The sequence below is a fragment of the Diprion similis genome, chromosome 1 (genome assembly GCF_021155765.1).
Source record: "Diprion similis isolate iyDipSimi1 chromosome 1, iyDipSimi1.1, whole genome shotgun sequence".
NCBI lineage: Eukaryota > Metazoa > Arthropoda > Insecta > Hymenoptera > Diprionidae > Diprion > Diprion similis.
Genome location: NC_060105.1, coordinates 5,643,198 through 5,655,966, shown reverse-complemented (window position 1 = coordinate 5,655,966; position 12,769 = coordinate 5,643,198). Strand labels below are relative to the sequence as shown.

The 12,769-nt window shown below is 35.0% G+C and overlaps 2 protein-coding genes across 3 annotated transcripts; one reads left to right on the top strand and one right to left on the bottom strand.

Moving 5' to 3' along the window:
• Positions 1–681: 681 nt before the first annotated feature.
• Positions 682–7,272, bottom strand: LOC124416273 (NAD-dependent protein deacetylase sirtuin-1). The gene is made up of 10 exons (XM_046897205.1): positions 7,125–7,272; positions 5,233–5,362; positions 4,914–5,148; positions 4,573–4,788; positions 4,241–4,448; positions 3,963–4,121; positions 3,610–3,886; positions 2,659–3,524; positions 2,412–2,567; positions 682–2,288 (listed from the first exon to the last, which is right to left on the bottom strand). Exons 1-10 carry the CDS (start codon positions 7,270–7,272, stop codon positions 2,188–2,190), a joined length of 2,496 nt encoding a protein of 831 aa, XP_046753161.1. The 3' UTR covers positions 682–2,187.
• On the top strand, positions 7,268–11,186 carry LOC124416426 (40S ribosomal protein S24). 2 transcript variants are annotated; one of them, XM_046897500.1, is made up of 4 exons: positions 7,268–7,407; positions 7,785–7,853; positions 8,268–8,591; positions 11,087–11,186. In XM_046897500.1, the coding sequence occupies exons 1-4, from the start codon at positions 7,405–7,407 to the stop codon at positions 11,087–11,089; spliced, it is 399 nt and encodes a 132-aa protein (XP_046753456.1). In that variant the 5' UTR covers positions 7,268–7,404; the 3' UTR covers positions 11,090–11,186. The 2 variants fall into 2 exon arrangements, with proteins under 2 accessions (XP_046753456.1, XP_046753445.1); XM_046897489.1 differs by having other exon boundaries at positions 9,810–11,186.
• The last annotated feature ends 1,583 nt before the right edge of the window (positions 11,187–12,769 follow it).

Sequence of the window (12,769 nt, the reverse complement as noted above, 5' to 3'; positions counted from 1 at the left end):
TTTACAGTCGTATAATTTTGTCATAATTGCCACAGATGTCCCTAGTTGCAAATGCTAAAAGCTAATCGTTCACCCTTATAAAAATAACACGCAATGATAGGATTATCTAACATTGCTTTGTACATTCGCCCGTGCTCCAATTAAACTGAAAACCATAATTAGTGAGCTGAAGTAATTGCCAAACCATTACAGCATGCTGTAATCGATATTTTTAAATGTATTTATCATTTCGCTACTCATGGGGTGTAGTTTCAGGAAGTAGCAGCTATTGAAATGGCCGGTCATTAGAATCTAGTCACATTTTATGGTTTGGGGTGGGGGGGATTGTGTTCGATAACAACATTAAGTTTCAAATTTTCATATCAACACACATCTAGAGCTCAAAAAAAGTTTTTCAATTATATTAATCCTTATGCCAATACATGTATGAATGTGGGCCTTTCTCATCATGCTTAAATGAAAATTAGTTCAGAAGTTTTCACTTCAAACTTGAGAAATTTAATCAGAATCATTCAGTTGACACGAGTCAAATTAAATTTCGCGCAATATTCTTCTCACTACGATACAACGATCCCCTTCAGATTTTCGTGACAAAAGTGTTTCAACAACTATTCAACTAATCTATTTCGAAGCTTCAAGTTCACATTCTTTCTAACCTCGCGCGCATATCTATTATTATTATGTATTTTTTTTTATTCCTAACTAAGAATTACCTATAGAAACGAGTGTTACATCCCTAAATATATCGTATGTATGTAATAACTGCATTTATTTGCCAATAGTAAAATAGAATATTATTTTATAATGACAGAATATGTGAGGATCGAAATGTTGAACTGATTAAGTGGATTATTCGCGTAATTTGCATTCAAACGATATTTACAGTGATTAAGAGTGAATTGTGCGTCACATTGTGTCGACAAAATACAAGTACATTGCTTTGGGTAAATTCTGGGAAATGAATGGTTATTCTTTAAACCAAGGGTGAAAAAATTATTCTTGAGATCCAAATTTTCGCCGAGACTTTAAGAAAAAAATATTAAAACAACATTCGACCAGTAAATCGGAGTAAGAATATTTTTATTGTGTTTCAACTTGGGCATCATAAGTTCTCAGAATTCATTCCCTGAAGTGTACTCGTAAATTAGTCCACCGTTGTATATTTTTCACCGTTCACTCTTAATTATTTAACGGAAAAAAAAGAATTGAATAGGTATATCTTTCGTATCATTACTATATGATAACAAATAAAATATAGTTGTGTTAGCAAAACGAACGATATTTACATATATTCACAGATAAATTAACAACATTCAACTAACATTAAATTCCATCAAAGTTCGTAATCACGCAAGAATTAATTACAAACGTGTTTTTCGTAAAATTGATTAATAACCGGCGTAAATTTAAACCCACGTTTGTCTACAGACCTCCAGCAACGTTACAGAATTTTAGTTTCCGTTGAATGTCACGGCTTGCATAGGAAAAAATTCTACCAAATTTCGTCGGCTGAGGTTAATATATCATCAGTATAAATGCGATGTTAAAATAAACATTTCTTTCAACAGTAAATTGTAAATACTCGATCCAATGTTGGAGTTGAAATGATTTTTCAAAAACCCGCCCGTGGGACTAGATCTGCGTATACGTAACTTAATCTTCGGAACGCGCAATACTCGAAAACGCGAAATATTATTTATTTTGAAAAAAATCAAATGGAAACGTTCCCATTGTTATCATGTCTTATCGCCGCTTGACAAAATAGGCGCTACCATTATTAACTGGGTAATAATTTAATACACTTAGCCATTGTTATTCTATTACCTACCTAAAATAACGAACATTAATAATTTAGATTTACCGGTAAACTAAAATTACTCTATCAATATACGTACTCCAATTTGGCAAATCTTCAGACATACTATTTTTCTTCTTTTCTCTTTATATTCTGGTAACTGATTTAACAAAATCAGCCACTACGAATAAGAACTTAGGTATGTTCCTTCTCGTAATGTTTAATAATATCGAAAGAAATTTTTTTTAAATCGCTGAAAACGTAGAATGCAAGTTCAATTTTATGTATTCGTATATCTGCTCGTTGATTTTGACAGTTAAATTTAACTTTGATCAAATCCTCCAAGGTGGTTGCAATAAGAATTGACTACCATTTCCAGCATTTCCTGGAGACTAGCGTTGAAGTTCTTTTGAAGGAATACTTGCCCAGTCAACCTCCTCCCCTTCACCTTCTCCGTCAATATCCGCACCTTCAGAGAATTCCTCATCTGCACCTGGAAAAAAGAGAAAAAAAATTACAGCTCATTGAGACCTGCATTGTCTTGAGATGAATTGAAAAATCTCTACTGTATAGATGAACAATGTCGTTAATTATTTTCAAACTGTAGGAAACTTACAAGTCTCTTCTTCATCGTCAGAAGTTGAGTCGCTATCACTTTCTGAACTGTCAGAATTTGCCGAAAGGGAACAATGATCATAGTCCTCTGGATCAGAATAGACCTCAGCACCAGGGAAAATGTACCTACCAGCTGTAGCTTGGTAGTAGGAGTTATCTGTAATAGGAAAAAATAAGAACAAATTTATATTTATTAATAACTAACTACAAGTAATGGGCAAAAATAAGTGTATGCATAGTTAATTTACCTGGTAACCGTGCCGCGAGACTCTCTCTAACTTTGGCTTGCCAACAACGCCTCTCGAAATCATTCCTTTTCGTATTTTCTTCTTCGTTAGAATCAATTACCACTTTTTCTTCGGAACTGTCCACACTATTACAACTGTCTCCCATCCCAGAATCCATCGCTGAGTCAATAGAAACATGTCTTGCCTTCGAATTTATTCTCTCTGTATCTACAATGTCACAATCAGTCGAAACAGACAAATTGTTTATTGTCGATGGAGTGGAAGTAACCGTTGTGACAGGTGATTCGGTAGTGGACTCATTTGTACTCGATGAGCTTGAGTTGAGAAGTCTTGGGACAACATGACACTCTTCTAAGTTGAGAATCTGTCCATTATTTTCTGACGTCGATTCTACCGATATTAATCGATCATTACGCGAGGCCAACTCACGGCTTGAATCGATACTGTCCAACAACTGTAGAGACGAATCAATTAACTCTGAGCTTGAGTTATTCCCAAAGTTCATTCGTTTCGGGCTACTTTCAACGCTGGAGTCTCCCAATCGTCGTTTCGGACTTTCGCCAAGCAAAGTGAATCCCTCAGCGTTTTCCATATGACCGGCATGAAATGGGGAAATACAGATATCTGTGTTTTCGGAGTGCTTAGGTGTTGTATTTGCATTGATCATGAGACTGTCTTGACTTTCCGTTGACACCTGATGCGATTTCAGATTGAGCTCAACACTGTCTTGAGAAAATTCGTGATTAGTAGTAGTGTCCTGACTTTGTTCCCACGAATCGTCAGCAGTATACCGAGATGGTAAAAGTTGCGTAGCTTCTTTCAGAAGATTGTTTTGCCAACAAACTTCACTATAGTTGTCCCCCATTCTGTGGAAATTCAATCACCGACTATTAATTGACGTTTCTATCGTCCATCTTACTTTTGATGCATTGCCAGCTGTATTATACTTACAAATGACATAACTGATTGATTATGACATCTCCATCGCCTAGTAGCTCTACGTCAAACTTCAAATGTGGAAGAGGTTCTCGATTTATGAGAATCTGTGGTACGTGAGACGGAATGGAAGATGGAATCAATGCTACTGGTCTTACTTTTAAAGACGATCCGATAACAATTAATAAATCGCAGTCATCTTTGTCCTTAGCCATAGCGTCGTGAAATACGTCGGGAAGTCCTTCTCCAAAGAATACAATATCTGGTTTCATTATCCCCTGGTTGACTAGATCTTGAAAAATACCACAGATGTTAGTTTCGTTGGCTTCACCAGCCAAAGTAGATGTGTTTGAGAACTATTTGCTCACCTCTGTAATTATCATTCGGATCCATTTCTGTGATGGAGGGTAAAGTATTGGCTTTGCATTTTGGACACATTGGAATTTTTTGGGCAAATATTTCTTCCCTTATGTCATCTGCTCTAACTTGATATTTACATCTTGTACAGGATGCTGTGGCAAAAGATCCTGTGAACAAAAATACGTCCGAAATATATCAACTAAATTGAAAGTAAAACCTATGTCAGCATTTTTCTTACGCCTAAACCATGCATTCATTGCTGTACAAAATAATCATCGTCACTCACCGTGACATTCTATAACATTCTCAATTCCTGCCACCTGCTCTAGGGTATCTATATTTTGCGAGTAGTTTCTAAGCAACTTCTTGTACTTATCCAACATCTTGATAAACCTATGGCAGGGGCTGGGCTTAAATTGACCAGGATAAATTTCGCGAGCGAATTTGAAAAACGGTCGTGGATCCTGTGCGAAGTAATTTATATCGAACATTGCCTGCAAATAAAATGAATGTGTTAGAATTTTTAAATTATCGACACATGATTGTGTTTCGGATTGAAATAATATTAATGGATAAAAGTAAAACGGTTCAAAGTCGGCACTATATTCGAGTACTCACTTGTGGGTCGGGTAAATTAGGAAAATCTTGTGCTAGCCTAGAGTAAACTCCATCTCTACTTCTGAAGTCGGGAATGCCACAGCTCACGCTCACACCTGCTCCGGTCAATACGATTATCTTTCGGCTTGATTTTATCAGCCTTACAACATCATTGAGTGTATTAATATGTCGAAGTTTTTGTCTTCTAGGAGGCTCTGACATCATGTTCAAAATAATCTGAAACAACAATGTTTAAACAATTTTTTGAATTAATACATTCACTTTTTTCTTTGTTTTTCTTTGCTGGCATTGCCCATTACCGACCACACTTGTTTTTTAAAGTAACATCAATAAATACTTACCTTCCACAGAGTGAGGTCATCAACCTGTTCGGGTATCTGTGTGGAATCCATGAGAAGATGATGAAGGAGATCCCTAGGATCTGCTCCTGTCAGCATTTGTTTCTGGACCCAAGAAGAAACGGGTCTCCACTGTGGTCCGTCTTCCGCCTCTCCAGAGAGCTCGGAAAGCCCTGACAATTCGGACAAGTTCGATACTGTTGACGATATGTCGTCCTTTTCATTTGCTGTGTCTGGTCTAAAGAAGCGAAATGAATCAGCCATTGTAATATAACCAGGTATGTCATTACAAGAGAATTTAATGACAGTTTGAACTACTTACGGATAACCGGTATCTTCACTTATGGAATCTGTGCGAGAGGGTGTTGGTACAAGATTGGTGTCTGGTGTAGTTGGTGCAGATTTAGTTCCGTTGCTTAGTTCTGTAAATCCACTGTCACCACCCAAAGTTTCTGGAATGAAAAGAAATTATTTTATTTTCTCCCAGTTTATGATGACTAAATGAAATTGAAAATATATTTTATTCAGGTGCAATATAAGAAAGTAAGTTGGTGAAAATAATCTTTAAACATTTCCAACGTTATTACAATTCTGTTGATAATACTCAATTTCGGCATGAAATTTTTTTTTCATACTTACATTTCATGATCAGCTAATTCATCCATATTAGGATCAGTTTATTTATGCATTCAATTCGTTCCATTGATGAAATATAAAAATCAGTGACTCTCCAAACGGATCAATATCTCCCTGAGCTTCACTAATTGGTGATCATGCCGAAAAAAAAAACCAAAAAAATATACTCCGCTACGTGAATATACTGTAGACTTGAGGTACATTTTGTGTTGCGAAAAGAAATATCAAAGGAATACCATTATTAGTGGTAGAAATAATAATTGCTTCTCTCATAATCACAATCAAATAATAATTCACAAACTAGGATTCAGTAGTTTCGCAAAGAAATTGTCCCACATTAACTGAGGATGAGAAATGTTGGGTAGGGATTACCAGTCAAATTTTTTAGACATATCTGATGTTGATTAATTATTTCATACAAATATTATAGGGGTACATTCAGAGCTAAAAACAAATGGCAGATATATCAATTTTCAAATTTTCCTTTTGAAAATTAGACTGTAACATTTATTTTGCCTAGAGTATTGAAATATTTTTTTGAATAGTTTGAGTAAATTTAGATATATTTCTTGGTTTTTTATGAAATTTATTGAAATATAGTCCATATTATAACAGCTATAATTCTCAATTCTTGCAATTCGCCCAACTTAATCTTTCTTTTAGATACCCATGACACAATCGATAGTAAAATTTGAATGGTTCGCTTATTATATTATATTCAGTAAAGTTGTTTCTCTACAATTTAACTCAAGATATGATTATTATACCATTACAAAATTTATTAATTTTCCATAGAACATCCATTATACAAGGCATTACTTTTCTTTTATTACGAGTAACTATACCGACTCTAAGAAAAGGAATTTTGAAAAAGCTACTAAGAATGCATTCTAATGCATTATTTACATGTTAATAAAGAAAACTTTTGTGGAATCGTGTGCAGAGGCCCATTTGATGAATTAAATTTTATAAATTGTTTTTCTTTCGCAACCTGGTGGAATGAAATGAAAACTTAGATAGAGAAATATAATACGATTAAAAAAAAATAAGTATATATGCATTAGGTAATATAATAATAGTAAAAAAAAAAAAAAGTAACAACCAATCCAATGTGCTGTGGCATATTTGACAGATAATTTCGCGGGCTCTGGTAAACGTCAAGTTCGTATTATCTTTTGCGTTTGTGAAACTTGTGCCATCTGTGAACGCCACTAGACTACTTCGTACCGAGCGAGATCTCTCTGTCAGTGACCCCAGTTCGCGCGGAATAACGAGAATCTAATATAAATGTTATCTAGCGAAAAATTATGAATAAATATTAAACAGGATCCGATTCATTGCGATGAGAATATGAAAGGGTCAAAATGTATGCCGGGATAAGAGCGACGTTATTTGCTAAAATTGACAAAGAATGAAAAATAAAAATTTCGCCGCACTCAGGGAACTGTCATGGCGGGCCGCCCCCTACGATGGACAAGAACAAACGGCATCGATGAAAATGGGCGGCCGTCCGTCGGGCCGCCATCTTTAATAAAGAAAAATTTTCACTATTAATTTAACATATTGTCTCAAAAATACCTTCCAGATCGTTGTCGACGGTCCCGTGCGACGCTTTGCAATCACCGAAATCGCGTTCCGACCCTTGAGAAGTTCCGTGACCGTTGCAGTCAATCTTCCGACGTTTAGCTGGAGACGAATATTCTAGCAGCTCCGAATGAGACGCCATTTTCAACAGCTATGCAATCCGTAGTTCCCTTCGTAGCCGCTCAAGGAAGCAGATGGCAAGACCGTCGTGCCCGTCCCTGGCGCTGCTCTTTTCCGGTCAAATCTTTTCCGTGTCGTACGACAAACTGCCAAGATGGTACGTATTTTTCATCCGTCGAATTGAGAGGAATCTTTCGTAAGAAGTGAAAATCGTTCGACTCAAATGCGCTAAATAAGTCTGAACTAATAGTTCTCCGAAATATATATTCTGTCTTCCGCCCAAGGCGGTCATGGAATATTCATTTTACAAGTCTTCAACTATCCGAAAAGTCAGCATGGAGAAAAGGCTAACGCTTTTCTACCAGATTTATACGATGTTGTTGACCACGCTATGCGATACTCCGATCGAGCCGAAACTCGAGAACATATTTTTTTTTACCAATTTTCACCTTAAGCGATACTCATTAGCTTCAGTGTTCCGTAATGACCGACATAACCTCAAAGTGATATGTGTGTTTTGATTCTTTATTGCAGAGTGAAGGCACTGCGACGATCAGGACCCGAAAGTTTATGACCAATCGGCTACTATGCCGAAAACAAATGGTAAGTTTTTCGCATCTTTTATTGAACGATTTAATCTTCTAAGACAACCTTTTACTCTTTAACCTGTTCTTCTAATAAATCCAAATAGCAAATAATTACATTCATCACTCGTTAGTTAAACTTGACCTAATAGTCAAAGTTAAAATAAGGGACAAACTCATTAATTAACAGATCTCATGTCATAAACGGACACGGTTTCACGTTTTAGGATGCCAACGTAACCTATCACAATACTGCTAATTGCTTTTTCTTACCTTTTAGAAACTAGTGTAATTTAAAAAAATAGTCAAACTATTCAAAGATTCTCACAATGAATTGGAAATTTTATGTCGGCAGATCATTGAAGTTGTCGTAATATAAATGCCAGTTGTCATATATTCATGTAGTTTGCATGCTTCTGTATATTCATATCAGGTTGTGGATGTGCTGCATCCTGGACAACCATCAGTGCGCAAAACAGAGGTCCGTGAGAAACTGGCCAAGATGTACAAAGTGACTCCAGATGTAGTCTTTGTTTTTGGATTCCAAACTAATTTTGGAGGTGGTAAGACCACAGGTTTTGGTCTTATCTACGATACTTTGGACTTTGCCAAAAAGTTTGAGCCTAAACACAGGTTGGCCAGGCATGGACTTTATGAAAAGCATAAGCAGACGAGAAAGCAGCGCAAGGAACGCAAGAACAGAATGAAGAAGGTACGAGGTACCAAGAAGACCAAGGTTGGAGCCGCAGCCAAGAAGGTAAATTGATTATTTCCAATTCCTATAAATACTCTATTATCTACCTATAGTTTTTCTACACTGTACTAAGAAAAAATTTTAGCTATCAATTTTTATCGTTTAGTATATTTCGTCATTCTCTATAGTATGGGTTTGTACAATGAATAAGATTCTCTGAAATAGTTGAGTAATACTTCTTCCAAAGACTTTTGAAAATTTCAGGCAACAATTATATTAGCTACATAAAATCATTTGTCAGATTAAAGTCTAAATAAGTGACACTGAGGACTTTGGTTTTGTACAAGCTATACTAAAATATAAAGTATGCACTATTAGGCTGCAAAAGGCATGGGATTTAAATGGTTATCTGGTGCAGGTGCTTTGTAAAAGTTTCAACTATAGCATGTACCGTATTGTTCTGAATACAAATTGATGCTGATTGTAGATAAATTTTGTGTTTACGACTTCATATGAGGAATTCAATTGTTTTCTTTTTCTTTGTGTTTTTTTTTCACATCATATACATCCCTGATATACATATACCGGAAATGTCATCCATAAGTCAAGTGTGAGTTTTTAATCACAATTTATATTCAGAACAATATGATATTGTAAAATTGGATATTTATTTTTTGGTGATGGGTTATTTTTTTACATCATTTTCTTTCAAAAACAAAAATCTTGGCTTATCAAATTGTACCATTTAAAATGTTAGTCACACAAACATTGTCTTCATGTAATCCAATCTTTGTTTGAATTTAATAATTTCCCTTCAGACCGATAGAGTTAGGAAATAGCTTGGCTTCTGCTCCGATGAAGCATTTTTTAAGGCACCAGAACGTTTTTCAAATCGGATCTACGAAATTTCGAATTTATTCGGCCATGAATTTTGATGCAAGATTGCAAATCCGACATACAGTCAGAATAATCTGCTATTATTCTTCACCATTATTCTTCATTTTACTGTGTCTACGAAATTGCGAACCTATTGGGTTATAAATTTTCATGCACCATTACAAATTTTACACCTAATCGGAATAAGCTGCTATTACTTTTTACCTTTATTCTTTATTTTGTTATGTCTACGAAATTTTGAAGCTATTCGGCCATAAATTTTGATGCATCATTATAAGTACGAGAATCAGTCGGAATAATCTGCGATTACTTTTTACTATTATTCTTAATTTTATCACAATTCTGCATGCATTGGTGGTATACGCTTTTCTGTTCACTTTCTAGGCAAAGAAGTAGACAAATGCACATCATTCACATTACAATTCTGTTTCTCAAGAGAGAGAAATGGCAAGAGGATGTCTCATATTTATGATGTTTATTCATGGTCCGCATGTCTTCGCAACAGCTGCTATCGATGGGACACTGTTTTATTGTTATTTTCAATATTCTATAGCTTGCTCAATAACTTACCACACATTTACAAAGCTCGACTATCTCAAAAGTGAATTTCGTATGAATCCTTCGGATTATTTCTGTCTAATGTTTAGTACACGAATTCAGCAAGCTCTTAGGATCATTGAATTCTGTAAGCTTATTCATTCGCTACCTGTTCATTCATTTTAAGATTGACATATTCTATGTGCTGCATCATAGAAAATGTACAAACACGCAGTTCATGATTTACAATTTACTTGCTGGGTACTTCTCATTATCCATTGGCCATATGTTTTTATTTTTCGACCTCTTTTGTATTCTGATTCAATCAAATGCATGATAATATCGTACTCTTGCTGAACACCTGGTAATTTTTTTGTATTATCACCAAAATGTATGTTGTCACAGGATTCAACCTCCCATCATATAATTTATTTACTCATTATCTTGTAAATCATAATACTGCATGCATCTGGTGAAGGGTTAAGTTTATTATATCCACATTCAGTTTATTACCTTATCATTATCTCTGTCGCAATCTGGTATGAGGGAAAAACTGAAATCTTACCAAACTATCTTTCTGGTTGTGTTAATTTATTCTTAAATTGTAATGGATTTATTGATGTAGTTACTTCACCATCACAGATATTCATTGTGATGCAAATAGCGTGTTGCAAATTTAACACAGGACATAAATCCATTACGGTTTGTTAATGAAAGATACTACATACAATTTTATTATTGCACTTGGTAATCATTTTGGGTAGCTTGATTTCAACACCATTTGTCCTTTGTAAAAATAAATTCATGGTAAAATTCGTGCTACATATAATTTCAAGCTTACGCAGAATAGAGTCTACTACGAACAATGAGAATTATTCCATTAATTTGCTTTCATCAAGTTATAAAAAAAATATACATTATACTGACAATTTTTAGTTAGTTAAAAGTTGATTCACTTAGTGCAAGTTATAGGAGTTATTCTCTTGTCCAAAATTAATTCGTCTATGCGAATTCACTGTGCTTTGAAAAATAGCAAAAAATTTATCTTTCATCATTCAAATGATCTATCAAGATTATTCACTGATTTTGGCAAAACAATGTTTTTTTTCCTTCTCTTATTGCAGTAAATCCATCGACGTCTGCACCTTGACATGAGGCAACCACATGTAAACATTATTATAATATTAAATAATAAAAGCCCATCTTTGTGATGTCAACTTTTAATTTTTTCTATAAGATTTTTCAACTCGTCTCATCCACGTGATTTATAAAATAACACATATACGTTATATGTACGTAATCTACATACCTAGACCTCTGGTCCGTTGGGTTGTCATCATATTCCAAAGATAAATTCAACTTGGAAACCGGTACGTACATTTACTTTGGTATTTATGCAAACTACGTAACTTTTGCGAGTAATCGAGGGTAACCGTGGGTCGCAAGGCGCATAAATTAAGATTCACGACTTACTCATAAACACACGTTCGAAATTCTTTAAATATGCACTTAAGAATGTATAGACGTGTGAGTCGAAACCAGGTCTATGAAAATCGTACAAATTGTTCTCACTTTTATTTGAAACACCTGTGTACAATAAGTTTAATTTTTTGTGATATTACATTGATTCTAATGGGCAACTGTCAGGCTCAATGTAAGATTGCGAAACATTAAAACGTAAATAATTCCGGTATGGTACAGACGTAAGTTTTGAAATTTCACACAGGTGTTTTAAATAAATTTCATGTTTTTCATTGATTTAGCACGATTTCGACTTACCCATCTCTACATCCTTATGTACTCACACTGTATTTTCTCAGCTTAAAATCTGGAAAATTATGGTTTGCAAATCAATGAGTTCAAGTTTAATAGAAAAATAACGCGTATATTAATGTGTATGGCTTTCAGTATACTGACGTGATCGCAATAGCTTCGTTTGTAAATGACAGCAGATCTGTTACGTCTCGTTATTGACGAACTGGAACACCTGCGATGTTGATGCAGTCAATTGTAGAGTGCTTTCGGTCGTTTAAATAAACATGTTTTTTAATGATAAACCGAGAGTCGGCGCTGTGGATATGGTTGCATAAATTTAAATTCATAATCGATTCGAACTTAAATGACGCTAACTAGTATATTTCAATACTTGAATAAGAATGTAGGAAATTGGAAGATGCTGGATTGCTTATCTTCCTCAAAGCGCACATTCAAAATCGTCCAGGTTTCATACTGGATGACGGGGTGACAATTGACATACTACAGGTAACTAAAGAATTGCATAAGTTAATTACAGATTAGCTTCCAGGCGTATTCGGTAATTATTAAACACGAAATACGCATAGTTTTCAATGCAGGCAAGTGCGTGAGCAGCAAAGCTCACATGAGTAGGACAGGATATAAGGAGGTGGTAAACTGTGTTTTAGCCGACTCATTGTTGGTGAAATGCGATCATCCAAATATGCAACTGATGATAAAAAAAAACGATTGCTGAACTACTACTGTAATAAGGCAGATGCCTTAATGCTCTGAGTAAAAAGGAAAAAGGTAATTGGCTTGTTGTGTATTCGACAAAGCCAAATTTTGGTAACTGATGTGTAGCTGCGATAAACGCCGTTTGACTAAAAAGTATATTATCATCAGCTTTAATCATGACAGAACGTTGTGAAAATAACATAACATTTCGTGTATTTCTTCGTAACTGATGTTTCACCGAAATAGGAACTTTTTGCAAACATGTTACCTCGATAAATGAACGCGACTAGAACGTTGGAGGATTAAAAGTGAGTAGATATATGGTCGTAGCTGAT

Excerpts from the sequence above, each read along its gene's own strand:
- LOC124416273 (XM_046897205.1), bottom strand. The coding sequence starts at position 7,272 with ATGGCGTCTCATTCGGAGCTGCTAGAATATTCGTCTCCAGCTAAACGT. Across the intron at positions 5,149-5,232 it reads AGTGAAGATACCGGTTATCC|ACCAGACACAGCAAATGAAA; the intron begins GTAAGTAGTTCA and ends TCGCTTCTTTAG. Across the intron at positions 2,289-2,411 it reads TGACGATGAAGAAGAGACTT|GTGCAGATGAGGAATTCTCT; the intron begins GTAAGTTTCCTA and ends TCTTTTTTCCAG.
- LOC124416426 (XM_046897489.1), top strand. Across the intron at positions 7,854-8,267 it reads TACTATGCCGAAAACAAATG|GTTGTGGATGTGCTGCATCC; the intron begins GTAAGTTTTTCG and ends TATTCATATCAG.